We start from the raw sequence: 18,859 nt of genomic DNA, 5'->3' as shown, positions 1-18,859 counted from the left end.
GTCGACCTCCGTCCCGAGCCATGATTTCTTGTGAGGGCTATATGAAGGAAGCCTTATCTTCTGTTGTTGCAATAAAAGCATAACGTGCTACGCTTTCCACTTTTTTCTTACGATACCCCAGTGGAGTGAATCAACACGTATTTCTCAACTTTACACCCTTCATCCTCAAACTTTGGTTTTTTCAACTCCATCCATCCTGAGCGTCTAGGAGGGTAGTACTGCTTTGTCTGGCAGTACATACTTTGGCGAAGCTCAATATGGAGGACACAGACGCTCAGGCAAAGGCCCAGCTGCCTTGTGTTGATGGTCATGATGTACAAGCCGACAACAATCATGTTCTTCATCCTCATAGCACTGGCGACGGCGTCGCCCCCAATACCCTTGCTCCCATTGCCATCATAGGCATGTCCTGTCGGGTGTCGGGGGATGTCTCTTCTCCAGAAGATTTCTGGCAGATGATTTGCAGAGGGCGAAATGGATGGTCTGAGATCCCTGAGGATCGATTCAGCAAAGGCGCCCACTGGCACCCAAACCCTGCCAGGAAGGGTGCCTTCAACTCTCGTGGCGGCTACTTCATCAAACAAGACCCGGCCATGTTTGATGCACCCTTCTTCAACATCACACGGGCTGAAGCAGAAGCTATGGGCATGTTATCCCCCTTTCTTGTATCATTATCTCGCAGACTGCTGACGCCATGTGGCTCTATGAACAGACCCACAACAAAGATTCCTGCTAGAGTGTACCTATGAAGCTTTAGAGAACGCAGGTATCCCCAAGGAGTCACTTCCAGGTCAGAAGATCGGAGTCTTCGTTGGTGGTGCCGCGTCCGACTATCGCCTGGGTACACTGCGGGATCTCGAGCAGACTCCTATGTTTGATGCCACTGGAAATCATCAGTCGATCCAGGCTGGACGCATCTCGCACCATTTCGATCTCAGAGGCCCTAGCTGCAGCGTCGACACCGCCTGTAGCTCAAGTCTCTACGCCCTGCATCAAGCAGTGCTGAGCATTCGGAATGGGGAGTGTGACCAGGCCATTGTGGCAGCATGTCATCTTAATCTTCAGCCTGGAGACTGGATCTCGATGAGTTTGTCCAGGTCAGTCCTTGCTTGGCCTCCATGATTATTCCAGATCGTTTCTAACAAGTCTTGTATAGACTATTCTCTGACCAGGGCATGACGTTTGCCTTTGACAACCGTGCCAAGTCTGGATTTGCCCGTGGCGATGGAGTGGGTGTTTTGGTCCTCAAGCCTGTGCATCGCGCTGTTAAAGACAATGACAGAATCCGGTCTGTCATTGTGAACTCGGGTGTGGGTCAAGACGGCAGAACTGTCGGTACGTTGAAATCGTCCCATGCTGTCTAAACATCTTTCTTGTAACGGTTTCTGACGACAATATTACTATTTAGGGATCACTTCGCCGAGTGGAAAGGCCCAGGAGCAGCTGATGCGTGAAGTGTACGCCCGAGCCGGCATCAGCTCGCAGGATGTTGGTTTCGTCGAAGCACACGGGACAGGCACCAAAGTTGGTGATCCCATCGAGGCCACAGCCATCCACAATGTCTTCTCTGAGGGCAGAACAGCCAAGAATCCCCTCTACCTGGGATCTGTCAAGAGCAATGTCGGCCATCTTGAAAACGCCAGCGGAGTTGTGGCCGTCATAAAAGCCGCCATGATGTTGGAAAAGGGCTTCATCCTCCCCAACACGAATTTTGAGACGCCAAACGAGAATATTCCACTCCGAGAGTGGAATATGAAGGTTCCCACGTTTCAGCAGCCGTGGCCCTCCAATAAAAAGTACATCAGCATCAACAACTTTGGCTTTGGCGGATCCAATGCGCACTGCGTGCTCGCAAGACCACCACTTTATCACTCCGGGCCAGGCCAGGCAAGGCCCGTGTCCACGGCCAAACAGCGCCTGTTCGTACTGTCGGCCAACGACGAGGTTGCTGCAAAGAGCACCATGAAGAACCTCTCCATTTATCTGGAACAGCATCCCGAGGTCTTCCAGAAGCAGCTCCTCCGGAACCTGGCCTACACACTCTGCCACAGACGGTCTCAGCTCTCGTGGCGTATCGGCCTCGTTGCGTCATCCGCTTCTGAACTGGCCGAGGCCGTCAGCTCTTCCGATGCCAGACCGGTCCGAGCTGCCCAGCAAGCCCCAAAGATTGCCTTCGTGTACACTGGACAGGGGGCTCAGTGGCACGCCATGGGTCGTGAGCTGATGGGTGCGTATCCTGTGTTTGCCAGCACAATGCATACTGCAGATCGCTGTCTCCAGAGCCTGGGTGCCGACTTCTCTCTGGTAGAGGAGTTGTCCCGGGACAAGACCAGTTCTCGGGTGGGTGAGGCCCACATCAGCCAGCCTGCATGCGTGGCCATTCAGCTAGCCCTCACGGACCTTCTCAGTTCCTGGGGCGTCTCGCCTTCTGCCGTAACTGGCCACTCCAGTGGGGAGATCGGCGCAGCTTATGGTGCTGGAGCGCTGACCCTGGAAGCGGCCATGTGCGTTGCCTACCAGCGCGGTCAGGCTGTGGTCAAGATGAGGGCGCGATACCCAGACCTGCGAGGCTCCATGATGGCAGTAGGTGCTGGCCCAGAAGCAATGAAGCCTCTTTTACAGCAGCTTACCGATGGCGTTGCGGTGGTGGCCTGTGAGAACTCGCCCAGCTCGGTGACCATCTCAGGCGATGAGGCTGCTATTGATGCGCTGGATACAATAATCGAGTCGGAACAACTCTTCCACAGAAAGCTTCGGGTCGACGTTGCATATCATTCGCCACACATGGGACTTGTCTCGGATGACTACTATGAGAGCATACACGAGACACTGTCTACTGCAACCAACGCATCATCATCATCCTCCTCTCCTGCCTCGCCCAGTGAATGTCGCCAGGTGGAGTTCTTCTCGTCTCTGCGTGGAACCAAGATCCAGGATACCTCTTCTCTCGTCGACGCGACGTACTGGGTCGAAAACCTCACGAAGCCAGTACGATTCTCTACATCGGTCAAGCAGCTGTGCACCGAGAGCCCTCCAGATGTGATTGTGGAAATTGGGCCACATGCAGCACTCGAGGGGCCAGTCAAGCAGATTCTCAAAGGCTGTGGTGTCGGACCTCAACAACAGACGAGCAGCAGCAACAAGGCAATTGATTACTTGTCGGTTCTGTATCGGAGTAAATGTGCCGTCAATACCTCGTTGCGATTGGCTGCGAGCCTTCACATGAAAGGCCAGCCTTTGAACATGGCCAACATCAATTTGGAAGATCCAAATGTCTCACCGCCTGTTCTCGTCGAAGATATGAAGCCGTACCCATGGTGCCGCCAGAAGTATTGGTCTGAGCCACGTCTGTCTCGACAACATCGTATCAAGCCCTTTCCCAGGCATGATCTCTTGGGAAATATGGCCGATTTTTCCAACGAAATAGCACCCAGCTGGAGAAACGTCCTCAGGACAGAGGACCTCCCATGGCTGCGTGACCACAAGATGCAGTCACTGACCACTTTCCCTTTTGCTGGGTTCGTCTCCATGGCGATCGAGGCTGCAGCCCAGCGCGCGGCCCATCGTGGTGTTGCGTTCCAGAGCTTTAGCCTACGAGAGATCCAGGTCAAGAGGCCGCTGCTGATGGAGGACGGCGAGGATTATGAGGTCATGACTTGCTGTTCACCTTATGCTGAGGGATTGCGCTCCTATTCGGACGAATGGGATGAGTTCCGCATCCTATCTTGGGAAGATGGTGGCAAGGGATGGACTGAACACTGTCGTGGCCTGATCTCGGCCAGGAAGAATGCTTCCCACCATCAACGCGACGCTGTAGCCCGTCAAAAGATTGAGGCTGCAGAACAAACATGCAGCGACGAGGAAATACCCGTCTCCACGTTCTATCAGGACCTGGATGGTAAAGGAGCCACTTATGGTCCGACATTCCGAAGACTCAGCTCCATCAGGTCCAGTGATTCCTACTCGGTGGCCGACGTGGATGCTGCGGTGGTTACAGATACAACAGCCACGATGCCCATGGAGTATCAGACGCCATACCATGTTCACCCTGCGCTCCTGGACCAGATCCTGCAGCTCTCATTCCCGATCCTCGGTGCCGGCAGGCCGTCCGTGGGCATGAGAACGCTCTACATGCCCTCGGCCATCCAGGAGCTGCACGTACAGCGCGATGTGACCACATCGACGACCTTGCTCCCAGGTGACAAATTGCGCGTTGTAGGTCATGGGTGTCCCGACCACAAGAACCCCAAGGCCACCGATTTTGACATGGACGCCATTCTGTCTCGTCCAAGTGTTGAGGGAGAGAAGGAAAGTCACCCTGACGCTCTCGCCGTCTCTTCATTGATCAAAATAGTTGGCCTCTGCATGACACCCGTGAGAAACGAGAGCGGCACCCTCGATAACCCCCGAGAACTGTGTTTCAGGATGCAGTGGGAGCCTGTCCTCTCAAGTGACGGAACCAGCACGCCTACTACTGTCGAGAACAACAACAGTGATTCTGGGTATGCTGGCTCGTCAGATGACGACGAGGCTACTTCTAACAACAAGTCCGACCAACATCAAAAACAAGCTTGGGCTGAGAAGACGGTAGTCTTGTTGTCTGGGAATTCAGGTGCTGACGAGCCACTCTTGAGCCAGCTTGCAGAAGCTGTCCAAAGGAGATCAGGCAAGGCTGCAGCCATCCACTCACTTCTTTCGCCTGACAGCCAACTTGAGAGCCTGGACCTGTCGAGATCCCACGTCATGATCTGCGAGCTAGACCAGCCCATCCTCTCAAGGCTGACCAGCCAGGGGTTCTCTCAACTCCAGAAGGTCTTGACAGGCGCAGCTGGCGTGCTGTGGATCACCAGGGGAGCCTACCTGCACGCAGCGAGCCCCGACGGGAATATGGCCGTGGGACTATGCAGGACTGTTCGATCCGAGAGAGAGGCGGCAGTGGCTACTCTTGATCTGGATCCCGCGTCCAGCCTCTCAAACACCAAGAAAACGACGAATCTCATCCTAGAGACCTTCACCAGAGTGTTTGATTCTGTAAACCAGGAGGTCAACGACATGGAATACGCCGAAAAGGACGGCGCACTCTTGGTTCCAAGAATCATCAACGACGATGCCATGAACCTTTTGGTCCACCGTGAGGTCCACCCTGATCAATGCGAGCCCTATCTCCAGGACTTTGTCCAAGATGCATCGTCGCAGCCTCGTCGTCTCAAGATGTCTGTCGGCACGGCGGGCGCACTTGACAGTCTCTATTTCCATGACGACGACGACAACAACAACCAGGAGGGCGTTGACAACAATGTCATGCTCGGTGACCAAGAGATAGAGATCGAGATTCGAGCCACCGGCATGAACTTCAAAGACGTTGTGGTCGCCATGGGCCAGTTATCTCAGCCATACATCGGCATCGAGGCCGCAGGCATCGTGTCTCGCATCGGCCCCAAGGTTGCCAGCCTGGCTGTTGGCGACAGGGTATGTGCCATGACCCACGGCGCCTACAGCACAGTGGCCAGGTGTCCTGAGACCAGCGCCGCGCGGATTCCCACGACCATGTCCTTCGAGACGGCGGCATCCATCCCCGTTGTCTACTGCACAGCATACTACGGTCTTGTCGAGCTCGGAAGGCTAGACGAGGGTGAGACGATTCTGATCCATGCAGCAGCAGGCGGCGTTGGGCAGGCCGCCATCCAGCTGGCCAAGATGCTGGGAGCAGCAGCGATCTATTGCACCGTCGGCAGTCCCGACAAGAAGCAGTTCATCATGAAAGAATATGGCATCCCAGAGAACCATATTTTCTCCAGCCGCGATGCATCCTTTGGGCCGGCCATTCGTGAGGTAACAGCTGGGAAGGGCGTCGACTTGATCATCAATTCCCTGGCCGGTGATTTGTTGCGAGAATCATGGGACTGCATTGCCCATTTTGGTCGCTTTATCGAGATCGGAAAGAGGGATATCACTTCGAACACCCGCCTGGAGATGGCCAAATTCAACAATAACGCCACTTTTAGCTCTGTGGACTTGACAGTCCTTGCCAACGAGAAGCCGAAGAAGATGGCTGCCACGTTCAGTGATGTCCTGAAGCTGTTTGAGAAGAATCTCGTCAGCCCAATTGCGCCCATCAACGTCTTTGGCATCTCTCAGGTTGAAACTGCCTTCCGTCTCCTGCAGAGTGGAAAAACAACGGGAAAACTCGTCGTCGTGCCACAGGCTGGGGAGCAAGTCAAGGCAACACATCCCACGAGCAGCACCAAATCTGCTCTCTTCCGGGCCGACGCCACTTACCTTCTCATCGGTGGTACTGGAGGCCTGGGAAGGTCTCTTTCTAAGTGGATGGTGGCCAGAGGCGCGAGAAATATCGTCTTGGTCTCTCGACGGGCTCGACTCGAGGGCGCAGTGGAGCAGCTTGCTGAGAACTTGAGGCAGTCTGCAGGAGCTAACATTGTTGTCAAGGCTTGCGATGTGACCGAGAAGGACCAGGTCACCAGCCTCATCGAGACTTGCTCCTCGGAGCTTCCACAGATCGCGGGTGTTATACACGCCGGTATGGTGCTAAGGGTAAGTGCTGACCAGGTCCTTCTGTTCCTTTTATTCATCACCTTTAAGGATTATTAACATTTGGCTTCTCTGTTTTCTAGGACGTATTGTTCGAAAAGATGGCTTTTGAGGATTACCAAGCCGTCATCGGCTCCAAGGTGGCGGGTACGTGGAACATCCACAACGCCCTCCTCACCTCCAACCCGCCGCTCGACTTCTTCATTGCCCTCTCTTCGGCTGCCGGAATCGTGGGAAATCGCGGCCAGGCTGCCTATGCTGCCGCAAACACCTTCCTCGACGCCTTCTGCCGCTATCGACAACAGCATCTCGGCCTTCGCGCTGCCTCGATTGATCTCACCGCCGTGCAAGACGTCGGATACCTGGCCGACACGGGCGCAGATCGTCAAGACGAAGTGCTGAAGAACCTTGGAGGCGAGAGCATGAACGAGGCCGAAGTTCTGGCTCTGATCGCTGCCGCTGTCGTTGGAAATCCTGGGTCGGACAGCAACGAGGAGAAGGGCATTTTCCCAGGCCACTGCCTGACCGGTCTGAGGCTCGGTGACGATCCGCAGAGACTCCCCTACTATGCCCAAGACGCCAAGTTCAATCATTTGCGCGAGGCCGTCCTCTCTTTGCACGGCGCCGCCGGTGGTGCTGCGTCATCAGGGGCACAGGTCTCGATCGCCACATCTCTGTCTCGAGCCAAGTCGCCAGAGGAGGCTATCGAGATCATCACCACTGGGCTCACGGGGAAGCTTAGTTCCATCCTGATGGTGCCGACCGAAGAACTCGACGCTGAAACGCCTATCACCAAGTATGGTCTGGACAGCCTGAATGCCATCGAGCTGAGGAACTGGATTACCAAAGAGCTGGGTGTGAACCTGCAGGTATTGCAGTTGTTGACGAGCGGGTCTTTGACCAACCTGGCTGGTATAATATTTACCAAGCGAGGTTGAATGAATGGAACTCATTGTAGAATGACCCATCCATTCAGCATGCAAGTCGCAAGTCAGATTACGAGTGACAAGGCCGAGGAATAATATCAGTGCGTGTATAGTAACTGTTTAGTAGCTTTGATTACAGAAATTGGGACTTTTGTTTGAAATACATAAATATATACACACACTTATATATATACTCATTCTCTGTATGCATTTGATAAAACGCAAATTCCTCAGAAGTTTGGCAAGTTCTAGAGCTGAACGGGATACTAGAGGTATTGAATGGGTTGCCTCGTCAGCCAATAAGTACTGATTCGCCATGAGCATATCGCCATCAATCTCCGGGGGGCCGGGACTTTTGCAGCCTGCCCAGCCCTATGAGTTAGCTCCGAGATGCTGAGGACCATGTGATAAATGTCATAGCACAAGCTCAGCCCTAATTATTTACGGATGTCTGCCAGAGCACCTCTGTTCTCAATCTCTAAACCAGTGGTGCATCTGCTGACCAGATCAGACGCCTCAGTTCAATTTGGGACTGTTCCGATCTGTCTACTGCCATAGCGATATTATGTATGTCCGTCGAAGAAACATTAATACTGGCAGCGAGAACGACCTATACTTGTTATATAAAGTTGTATTAGAAATAGAAAGAACCATGATTTGAAGCGTAAGGGCGAAAGAAGAAATGCGAAAGACAAGGGTCTCCATCCGTATTCGTAAATTAAGCTTCATTCAACTGAATGCTACACAAGTACAGTTAAGACTGGTTACTCGGTCTGTGCTTACTGTAAGACTCTTTGCAAGCTGAATGGGGAGCAGCATCCAACCGGCGGCACAGACTCGACTACGACCATCTTGTATGGGTGTGAATGGCTGTGAGTATTAACGTTCTTTGTTGAAATCCTGATAAAAGTGCCTAAGTATGCAAGTTGGTCTCACCGTAACATCAGTCCGTGATCCTACAAAAAGAGAACTTGGGATGGGAGATCGTCCTTCAATTATTTCTACCTAATTATTTCTACCTCTAACTGAGTAACGATGGAATGTATGGCCAGCACTCCTCCCCAGCTCCACTGATCAGTGTGAACAGCACCTGACATTACCCGGCTCTTACCGTCTACTTTGGATCGCGACTATTCAATCTGTCCCTTCTGCTTTTCCTGCCATCCTTGTAGTCTACGCTTCGAGCGTAGTGCGCAGTATGATACCCTGGCCTGATGGACAGACTTTTACAAGCTCTTTCTCCAGTCCTGGACGTTGGAAGGAGTTGAACGCTTTTTCACACCTGCGCCACCTGTACACGAGCAGTATAGCAAAGTTAGCAAAGAGCGCCTAGGTGTTCGCGAGAGAAAAAAAAACATGAAGCTACAGGGGTCACTTACGGAGTTGCTTGCTGTCGACATCGAAACACGTTGGGGAGCCAGAGTGTGTGAGCAAGGTCGAGTTGTCTCCCGTCGGAGCTGCATTTGTCAAGATCGAGATGGTTGCATTGGTCGAAGGAGGCGGTACGACAGTACTGTTGCCACACACAGGATGAAGGATTTTGTTGGTCATATCGCAAAACCACTTCTGCTCCGGGTTGACAAATCCGGGCCCAGCAGACGTCGTACTATTGCAGAGCTCCTCGGCCCTGTGCTCAGCGTGATCCGAGATGACGAGAATCTCGCTGAACTTATCTGCGAGGCTTCTCTTAGTGCTAGTCCTGGACTTCCACCGTCGTTTCTCAAGCGGTGGTGCCTCCGCAGAATGATATGTAGATTCCAGCTCAGAGACAGAGCGGGCTCCCTTATCAACCGAAGGGTCATCGCCATTTGACCAATAAGTTATCGACTTTGGGTCTTTGTCTGTGTAGACCTTGAATGAAGGTGTGTTGCACATATTCTGTGCCGCAGTGCCGTTCGCTTTCATGTTTTGAGACGACATGTCCACCCAGTTGACTCTGTTCAGTCATTAGCACACTGTTGACCATTTGACTTGGAACGATGTCATTCCCAATACGCTGGGTTAAGTCCGTTGAGCTGAAGCTCTGGGTCGGACGGGAGGGCAAAGACAAATCCGAAGATCCACAATGCTTACTGAAACCCGGTAGCGGGTTGGCTGCAATTCTCATCGATCCACATGCATTTGGGCATGTAATTAGTTCCTGGAACCACCACCTCACTTACTGTACCAAGTAGTGATGATTAGCTAGGCTTCTGGTGGAATTCCAAGGCTTGTAGAGACACACAATACCAACTGGCCCCGCAATAGGATCCGAAGGTGCCGTCCAAGCCATATGATTGGCCTGCCTCTTGACCTGCCATGGTCATGAACGCATAAGCAAGGCATATAGCATCATCATTGGCAGAGAAGAGCGTGTAAAAAGCCTCTTGACCGGTTTGATTGGGTTAGAGTAAAAGACTCGGCAGTTCCTGCTTGCACTGTCTGTGAAATTTGTAGGCACTTTGTCAGCTCATTGTCGATACGATGACGAAGGCAAGCTGGGAGCATAATGACTCGCACGTGCACACGTACAGAATCAGGGTCAGCAACGATTCCTAAAAAGCTGCCCTCGACTCCAAAGTTTCGGGCGTCTGGCAGATCACCACCAAGGCCTGTATGCCCGTCGAGATTGGCTCCAACACCAATTCGGAAGGTAGCAGTGTTGGGGTTTGTGGATGAGGAACTGCTGCTGCTGCTGTCTGAGGCTTGGAGCAGATCGGTAAAGCCGCTGACGATTCCAAACATATCAGCAATGAGACCGATAGTTTCAGCCATTTTCGCGGATTAATGAGTGATTATAACAATGCTGGCTTGGCGAGTTGAAAGAATGTCGTTGACGTTGGCGTTTTGTTGTTCGTTGAAGTCGTTGCAAGCCAAGTATTACAGGACCTGTCTGTGTCGAATAAGGACGTTAAGATGAGCGTTCTCCTTGAGATGGATCCTTGAACTTGGTTCTCCTTGGCAGAGGATCAAATGACCGAGAAAGATTTATGACAAATGAAATTGGTAAAATGAGAGTGACTGCAAGACCAGCTTGCGCGTTGAGGGATATGGAAAGGAGTGTGACTATTGTGTAGTAGTAAAGACAGGCTTGGGATACAGAAATTGTTTTGTTATCCTGCTGGGTGCGAGTCGTCACAACTTATATATGCAAGAGGAGGGCATACAAAGTATAGATCACGTCTTTGGTTCTGGCGCAAACGAACGCTCTCGTGAGAATGAAGGCTACGTTTAAGACGCAAGCCTACGGCGACAGTAGCCGCTTCCATCAACTTGGCTCTGCCCTTGGTGGTCGTCTTGTTTGAAGCCTTGGTGAAGTTGAAGGTTGAGACACGCCTATTTCTGACCAACGGCATGAATCATTGATTGAACTCCAAAACGGTATACTCTAAGATTGTCATGGCATCCTTTAGTAGGCCTTTCTTGTAGGAAGAATCGAAACTCCTGGAAACCCTCTGGCCCTCGTCAGGCCGGTCAATTTGCCCGTAATTTGTTTCGCATAATTATAGAAGTACAATATTGCGAACCTTCACATGTATTTTACATGCTTGACGGGTGAGCCCTTCCGCACAGCGTAACCCGTGCATGCCATTTTATTGCTACCTGTTCATGTTTATTACAGGTAGGAGCACCATACGACTGTCAACAACATTATGGCCCATTTGAGGCCTGATTCTCGTCTGGAATGAAACCAAATTTCCAACAGTAGCGAGTATCAGCTTCGTAAATAAGGCATGTCTGGACGCGGCCTTCAGGCAATGAAGGATAACTGGCCGTCTTTCACCCGCGTAAACATCGTTGGATAACCTCAGCGGTCAGATAAATTAAGAACAGCTGAGACTTCACTCAGATGTCACACAGGTAGTTTGAAGTCTTGGCCATGTCAAACCCAAGTGTCTGGTTGAGGACGGGTTGACGGACCGCCGATGCTGAACATCAAATCCATTGAGGCTTAAAACAACCATTTGACACTGTTGCCATCAGAGAATATTGACAGAAGGAAAAGATTTCCAGAATGCTGTATCAGCTTTCGGACTTTACTCTGGAGTCAATACGAAATTAACCTGTGCGTGGTTGTAGTCACCATGCAGCTAATGCAAGAAAGCCTCCTCGAGCTCCGGGAGGATCTTTGGCAAGTATACTATTCTGAGGGGAGGAACCCTCCTGTGGACTTCCTCCGTCGCCTGCTTTCCTAGCCTGGTCAAATTCTACAAGTGGTCAAAGCCATCTTGCCGTCCAAGAATACAAGATTTGAGCACAACACACCAATCAGCTTGCAGACCTGACCACCACTTATTCGGATCCTTGCCATTTACCTCTTGCGCCGACGGGAAGGATCATAACAGAAACAGTAATTGACTAGTCATCCAACTTTAATATGACGCTCTTAAGACTGAACTTTACTTATATGATTCTTGAAAGGATCGGGGCTGAGGAAAAAAGGCACTATGCATCGACCAATTGGAGGCGTCCTAACAACAAGCACAGTGGTCAGCTAAGTGGCAAAATTGCTTACTTTGTAGTATGTCGGGTCACAAAATACCATCAAATCCAACTTCAGAATAGCAAGGGTCTCAAGACTCTGGTGCCTCTTCCTCTGACCCAGGATACTGGTGACCAGCAATAGCCTGAGGGCCGAATCGTCGCGGGCATGATGCACTGCATACGGTTTCGCCTCCGGTCTCATCAGTGAGACCTTGTAAATACGAGGAGACCGCCAGTGGAGAGCACGCAACCAAGAACCCTCGACGTAACTCAGGGCTACTTGGCATAAACTGGAAGTGGCGGGCGTTGGTGCTCAGAATAGCATTGGAAGAGGCTATGCTGCACAATCTGGTCATGCTTCGAGACTGGTCACCAAGCAGGTGAGAGCTCAAACTCTCTTATCAGCCTGTTGCGAAGCCATTATTCCAGGCAGAACTCGTGTAGAGCAACTTGTTTCCTCCGTCCTAAATTTCTATAAAAACCTGACAGGTCGCTCCTCTTGTGTTGTCGCAGATTTTCTTCGAGGCTTAAACCCACTCTGGTCATCATCAGTCATACCTCCTCAACAAACCTCTCCAGACTCAACTCAAAGAGACATAATGGACACATTTATTCATAAGATCCCCCTCTATATTACTCTTGCAGCTTTAGCCGGGTTCGGGTTGGTTCACGGTGCGAACAATAACGTGACCGGCTGCGAGACTGTCGGATGCCCACTTAACCAAACCTGCACCATCGTCAATAACACCTTGGACCAGGGGATTGGGGTGGCGCCCATCCTCTCAGAAAACACATCTTTCCCTTCTCTGTCATGGATCCAAGGCAGTTATGCCCTCACGTCTCCCAAGGTGGTATATGGCGAGAACTACTATCTAGCCACACCACAGGGCCAGAGCCTTGGGGATAACGATACGAAGGCATGTGCGGTATTCTTCCGTCACTTCAACGCAGTTTTTCCAGGTCCCTTTCCTGAGACTGCCATATCCACTGGAACGTGCCCTGATGCAATTCAGCAATCCTGCATTGATGCACTCACCAAGCGAGCTGCGAGTCTCCATGTATCCAACGAGACGGACGCCTGTGGGGCGTTGCAGCAAAGCTTTGAGTCAAACCTAGACAACGAATGCGCAGAATATGCTTTCGGAAACAAGTGGCAGAACGTAACCGCAACATGTAAGGTCTTTTGAGCCCCAGACATTGATTTGTATGCTGACACGGAGCTCTTTTGCCAGCCTTGACAAGCCCACAGCCCATTTCCGAGGAACAGAATTTAAGTTCAAACAGTTGGCCCATTCAACCGAGATCAGACAACCTTGCACTCGTTGACAAGTTTCTAACCACCGTACGTCCTCTTCTTTTCTTACAAGCAAACACGGGCTAGAGCTGACTGGGTGGAATGCAGATAAATGACCTCGAATATTTGGAGAACGACACGTATCGGATGACACCTATCTTATCGGTGTTCTACCCGGGAAGTGGGAGCATAGTGTCTTCTCCTGAGGCACAGCTCACATGCTTGAAGGTTGTTGGCTTCAGTGAGAATTTAGGCAAAGAGAGTACCGGGATGGCACCCAAAGCCGTGGCCACATCTTTCACCAGATTGCTTTTGGGCGCGGCGGTTGTTATCGTCACCTCTCGTGTGCTCTCAGGCAGAACCTAGAATATCGGCAATTGCCAAAGGCGAGAAAGGTATACGATGCGTCTTGGTCAAAGTGCGGGTACTGGAATTGGAGATCTTGGGGGTATAATAATGAAACCATGATGGGCAGGTCCGATATCGTGTAGCTGGGATCAGATCAGGTTGGAGAGTCCAGGCCCAGGTTTGTGTCTATTGTTATGTGCGGTTGAATGAAGCGCTCTGGGACATGTGTTCGAACAGAATAATTACATCGAAATGAGAATAACGTACGAAGTCTTCCATGATCCCTTTGGCAGGAAAGTTTGCTCCGTGGCTGAGATGCTGAATTTGAACGCCCGAGAGCGTCGTTCCGTGACTTGTCCCTCACCTGATCTATTTGCCTAGCGTGCACATTAGATGGGGGTCATAATACGCAAGACAAGGCGCAAGCAGAGGAATGTAGAGACTGCAGAACAGTATTGGCAATGAAATTATCTGAACAAAGGGAAGATCTTTGAAAATGTGACTATTTTTAGGCTTCGGGAGAAGTTGATATAGCCTTCTGAGGCGACCAGCCCATGTTTTCACACTACCTCTTCATGAGTGTAAATATGCACTGGCGCGTTTCCTACCAGCGTCCACAGGAATGTCAACTGGAAGTCTGCAATACGAAAATCGCACTGCTAGTAGACTACATGGTACGTAAACAAGTTTCAAGCAAGCTTGCCACTCGCTCAATCTCGCTTCTTTGCGTATTCTGTCCCGACATGAGATAAAGCACATTGCCAAGAACTCTGCAATGGACATTCCAAGGGCCGTTGCTGTCGCCACGAAGAAGGTTATCCCGCAGGCATACAGCGGCGTTGCTGCTGTAGCCTGTGGCCATTTCGTCTCTCAAGTGGACAGCAAGCACGCTGCCGAGGGCCCATGCGCCAAGCACGCGAGGATTCTGTCGGGATATATTGGTAATGAGGTCCTGCGGCCACATTGACCAGACTTCAGCGCCAGCTCCAAAGGCTCCGGCCTGTGGGTCTTGAATGTCCTCAGAGTCCATCCAGCCACTTTCCTTCGCCCAGTCCCAGGCGCCGCTTTGTTCCATTGCTGACATCTCGGTAAGAGACTCCAAGGCCACTTGACATCCGACCGGATGCGCCGTGTAGCTATGACCGTGCAACAGCGCATCGGTCTTCTCGTTGCTACCAAATACTTGGAAGATACTCTCCGAGGCCAGAGTCGTGCAGAGAGGAACAAGACCTCCCGTGAGCAGCTTGGCGTGCACTGAAATGTCTGGGTCTATGCGGAGAAATGAGGAAGAGCTGAAACGTCCGAGGCGATACAGGCCTGTGAAAACCTCATCGCATATGACGGGAAGTCCTGACCAGGCGGTGGGGTCCTTCACATGGGACTTGGACGACGCTGAGCCGTCAAACAACTCGTTGTACCGACGGACTATGCTCACAAGGGCGCGTTGGTAGAGCGGATCGCTGGATTAAAAGTCAGTTGCTGGAGGGGGCTGGTCAAATATGCAACGTGGCTAGCTTCACTTACACAAGTGCCATCCCTCCTGCCCCCAAAACTATAGGCTCGATGATCAGAGCACCAAATCTCCGCCCCTGTTGGTGCAGGGCTTGGAGCGTTGTCCATATGAAGGTCTCATAAACGAGATGCTCGCCTCGGGATTCCCTGGCATCCAGGTTGAATATTTCATTGAGTGAGCTGAACTGGCGCTCCTGTCCGAATTGTGCTTTCAACTCATCAGGTACGCGGACCTGCCATCGGCCGTCCATGCAGAGAACAGTTGGATAGTCGAACCAAAAGCCTTTGCCAGTGTACCACTCAGTCTTTTCGTTGTAAATGCACGGTTCAGCACAGTCCATTGCGCCCATGGTGTCACCTATGATGATTAGTATACTTTGGGCGCATGTATCGTCTGACGGGTCATTATAAAACACACCATGGTATCCGCCCTTGAGCCCGATCACCCCGAGTGCCTTGGTGGACAGGGGGTCATCCTCTCCTGTCCCCGTGGAGTATCTCATCCTAGCTGCTCGAAGAGCCATTTTCACCGCAACCTCGGTGCCTGTGCTGCCATCATCCGAGAAGAAGACGCGGCTGAGCCGAGGGTTTCCCAGTCCCCGAAGGAGGGTCTCAGCGAGGTCAAGAGCTGGCTGATGAACTGCTTCGGCAAACATGACGTGACCATACCTCCCGGCGGCGTATGCAGCAGCGAGTGTGAGGCGAGGGTTGGAGTGGCCTAGGCCCTGTGTCCACCAGGATGCCGAGCCGTCAAAGGACGGCTGCAGGAGCGACTTGTGTTCTTCAGAGCACGAGACAGTTGTCGACTGCGTAATCTCGTTTTGGGGCCTCAGCGTTTGAAAATAATCTCCGTGGGCGGAGTCGATCACTGTGATGCCCTCTGGCTTCAAGCGAGACTGCTGCGTGAACGGCCACCAGATGCTGCGGTGTGCTCGTGAGGCCATGGTCTCGATTGTGGTGATGCGTTCCTCGTGTCTTCTGTCCAGGTGCCTGAGGACATTCTGCAGCACTGTGCTCTCGGCTGTGTCGTTATAGTACCGGCGCATGGAATTGGCATCTTCTGGCTGGCTCTGCTTCCTGTCAGGAGGGCCAACTAGACCAGCCACCTTCACATTTCTGTGATGATCCCTGAAATAATTTGAAAGATACTCTAGATTGCCGTATTGATGGTCCTCAAACAGCAACACAGATTCAACGTCGTATCCGCGAATCCTCAGACTCTCAAAGGCCGATATAGTCTGACTGATGCCTCCCAGTCTGGCGTCTCCGATTAGGATGGAAGGGAGTCGCAATGGCATATACAGATCGGCCTGGGTTGTTCCTGAGGGTGTTGGGGAGTGGACTCCGCCAGCTGTCTCGAGGAAGAGCCATCCATCTCCCTGAGCTGCGCGGTCTGCCGCCAAGTCTCGACATTTTGCTAAGAGCTCGTGATCTGGGGGGTTTGTCTATGAAGCAGAGAGTGCTCAGAATCAGAACGGGAAAGGAAGAATCTACACCTGCACGTGGACGTCTTACTTTTGTGGAAGCCTGTGCTGCGATGTGTGGGCTCACAGGTAGATCATATTGGAACAATGTTGTGGTCTCGACATCAGGTGCAAATGTTTTGACATGGCTGAAGGTTGATGCGTCAGAAACTTGCCACGAAGACACCGCTTATAACACGTCCATTGATCCACCGAGACAAGAACAGAAGGAGGCAAACATAAACCACGTCTACTTTATCATTAATTCTTGCCAGTGAACAGAAGTAAGAAGAGACGGATAGAAAGAAAAAACATTTGAGGATATGCTCACACTAGTCATCAGCTTCAGAAGCCAGGCCTGTTGAGACGGGCTTGAGGAAAGCGCAAGACTTGGCAGGCCAGAGCGACTTGGCACCCTTGCACAGTAAGGTCGTGAAAATAGTTTTGCCCACATCAGTATTGGCGCCAAAAACTTGATATATCCGTTGTGAACGCCAGAAGAGGGAGGCGATGGGCGGGAATCTCATCGTGGCCACCGTTGTCGGGCGGACAGGAAAGTTCTACTGTGTCCTTTGAGAGCGCAGTCTTCGCTTGAGTCTCACAAGCAAGTGCAAGGGACGGAGGGGCAAGCTCTCTCCAGCAAGAGGTGGGGTCCTCATCACGTGTTTCCCTCCCTCGTCGAACCTAAAATGTCGCATAGCTCTTTATCTCTCTCTCTCTCTCTCTCTCAGCGCCTTTCCAGGGCAAGAGCTACTGTACATCGATGATCATCGTCGCGCCTGCATCATGTCTTCGGCCCTAGATGATGTCTTCTCATTCGTCCTTGCCCGACGTCAATCCCGCGGCCTTCTCCGCCGCCTGACAACGCCAACCCAACAAACACCCCTCGTTGATTTCTCGTCCAACGACTACCTTTCGCTCTCTTGCAATCCTGACCTCAAACGCAGCTATATCTCGCGCCTACAAACATCGGGAGAAGAATTTGGCCTCGGATCTGGCGGCTCGCGTCTCCTCGACGGGAACACGACGCTTGCCGAGACGCTCGAGCAGACCCTTGCCGAATTTCACGGCGCGGGCGCTGCCTTGCTTTTTAACTCGGGTTATGAAGCCAACACAGGCCTTTTGGCATGTGTGCCACGCGCTGGGGATGTCGTTGTTCTCGACGAGCTCGTGCATGCGAGTGTGCACGCGGGTGTAAAGCTGTGCAGGGCGGCGCGAGTGGTGCGATTTAGCCACAACCGCATATGGGCTGGGGATGAGCGTCTGTCTTCTTGCTCTAACTCGCAGGGCAGTGCTAGAGACCAGGGAACAAATTTGGAAAGTCTTTCTGGTGTCCTCCGAGCCACTACGGGAGGTGAAGATGGTAGAGCCGTCAGAGAGGGGCGAAAACATGTGTTTATCGCTGTCGAAGCTGTCTACAGCATGGACGGTGACCTCGCCCCCCTTTGCGACATCGTTCGTTGTGTTGAGCAGTATCTACCCCTAGGAAACGGCCATGTGATTGTTGATGAAGCACACTCAAATGGTTTGTTCGGCACGCGCGGTCGCGGGCTTGTCTGTGAGCTCGATCTTGAAAGTCGTGTGTGGGCCAGAGTTCACACGTTCGGTAAGGCCTTGGGCTGCTCTGGAGGTACGACCAGCTGGCAAAATCCTATTTCCTTCTTACCTATGCCGAGGACTGACACAGGTCGTGGTTTCTTATTTCCTTTGTTTCTTTGGTTGTAGCAATCGTCCTCTGTTCGCCAGTCACCCGGCAGTATTTGATCAACTACGCCCGCACCTTGATCTACACAACAGCGATGGGCTTCCCTGGGCTGGCCAGCATACAAGTCGCGTACGAGTTCATCACCAGCGACCAGGCAGAGGCTTTACGACGTCATTTGCAGGGCCTGATAGAGTATACACGGGCGCGATTATCACAGCTGTGCCTAAAACGAAACGCATCGGCTGAGGTGATCAGGATTCACCCAGGCTCCATCCAATCGCCCATTATCCCTGTTTTCGTGAGGCAGGCGAGGAGTCTGGCGGAGCACTGCCAGGGCAGAGGATACATGGTACGTGCGATCGTGGCGCCGACAGTGCCCCAGGGGACCGACAGGGTGAGAATCTGTCTGCATGCTGGAAACACGATTAAGGAATGCGCCAAACTGTGCGAAGCCATCGAGGAATGGGTCTCCAGCCAGCAAAACCCGACGGCGGAGACCATGACAATCCCAGAGACAGTGCTTCTGACTGGGCATGCTATCAAGAACAAGCTTTAATTTTGACACCAGAAACGGCGGGGAACTCCCCCACAGGCGGCC

At 52.1% G+C, this 18,859-nt stretch overlaps 5 protein-coding genes across 5 annotated transcripts; 3 read left to right on the top strand and 2 right to left on the bottom strand.

Annotated features, from left to right (window-relative positions):
- Positions 1–257: 257 nt before the first annotated feature.
- Positions 258–7,665, top strand: M406DRAFT_109461 (uncharacterized protein; the record flags this gene model as incomplete). Its single annotated transcript, XM_040915358.1, has 5 exons — positions 258–665; positions 760–1,097; positions 1,157–1,335; positions 1,409–6,552; positions 6,633–7,665. The coding sequence occupies 5 exons, from the start codon at positions 258–260 to the stop codon at positions 7,485–7,487; spliced, it is 6,924 nt and encodes a 2,307-aa protein (XP_040771374.1). The 3' UTR covers positions 7,488–7,665.
- A 1,036-nt stretch (positions 7,666–8,701) lies between these two features.
- On the bottom strand, positions 8,702–10,229 carry M406DRAFT_52851 (uncharacterized protein; the record flags this gene model as incomplete). The annotated part of the gene is made up of 7 exons (XM_040924493.1): positions 8,702–8,766; positions 8,855–8,932; positions 8,990–9,179; positions 9,267–9,411; positions 9,549–9,636; positions 9,700–9,840; positions 9,944–10,229. The coding sequence occupies 7 exons, from the start codon at positions 10,227–10,229 to the stop codon at positions 8,702–8,704; spliced, it is 993 nt and encodes a 330-aa protein (XP_040771373.1).
- A 2,603-nt stretch (positions 10,230–12,832) lies between these two features.
- Positions 12,833–13,284, top strand: M406DRAFT_223971 (uncharacterized protein; the record flags this gene model as incomplete). The annotated part of the gene is made up of 2 exons (XM_040915667.1): positions 12,833–13,112; positions 13,160–13,284. Coding segments are annotated over 2 exons (405 nt in total), but the record flags the coding sequence as incomplete, so codon positions are not given.
- A 964-nt stretch (positions 13,285–14,248) lies between these two features.
- M406DRAFT_114557 (uncharacterized protein) lies at positions 14,249–17,083 on the bottom strand (the record flags this gene model as incomplete). Its single annotated transcript, XM_040915370.1, has 5 exons — positions 14,249–15,041; positions 15,106–15,451; positions 15,512–16,525; positions 16,609–16,625; positions 16,890–17,083. The coding sequence occupies 5 exons, from the start codon at positions 17,081–17,083 to the stop codon at positions 14,249–14,251; spliced, it is 2,364 nt and encodes a 787-aa protein (XP_040771415.1).
- A 259-nt stretch (positions 17,084–17,342) lies between these two features.
- M406DRAFT_269577 (PLP-dependent transferase) lies at positions 17,343–18,817 on the top strand (the record flags this gene model as incomplete). Its single annotated transcript, XM_040918014.1, has 3 exons — positions 17,343–17,777; positions 17,844–18,186; positions 18,282–18,817. 3 exons carry the CDS (start codon positions 17,343–17,345, stop codon positions 18,815–18,817), a joined length of 1,314 nt encoding a protein of 437 aa, XP_040771371.1.
- Positions 18,818–18,859: the final 42 nt, after the last annotated feature.

Source organism: Cryphonectria parasitica (genome assembly GCF_011745365.1).
Source record: "Cryphonectria parasitica EP155 unplaced genomic scaffold M406scaffold_10, whole genome shotgun sequence".
Lineage (NCBI taxonomy): Eukaryota > Fungi > Ascomycota > Sordariomycetes > Diaporthales > Cryphonectriaceae > Cryphonectria > Cryphonectria parasitica.
Note: the sequence above shows the minus strand (reverse complement) of the source record. Positions and strands in the feature narration are given on the sequence as shown.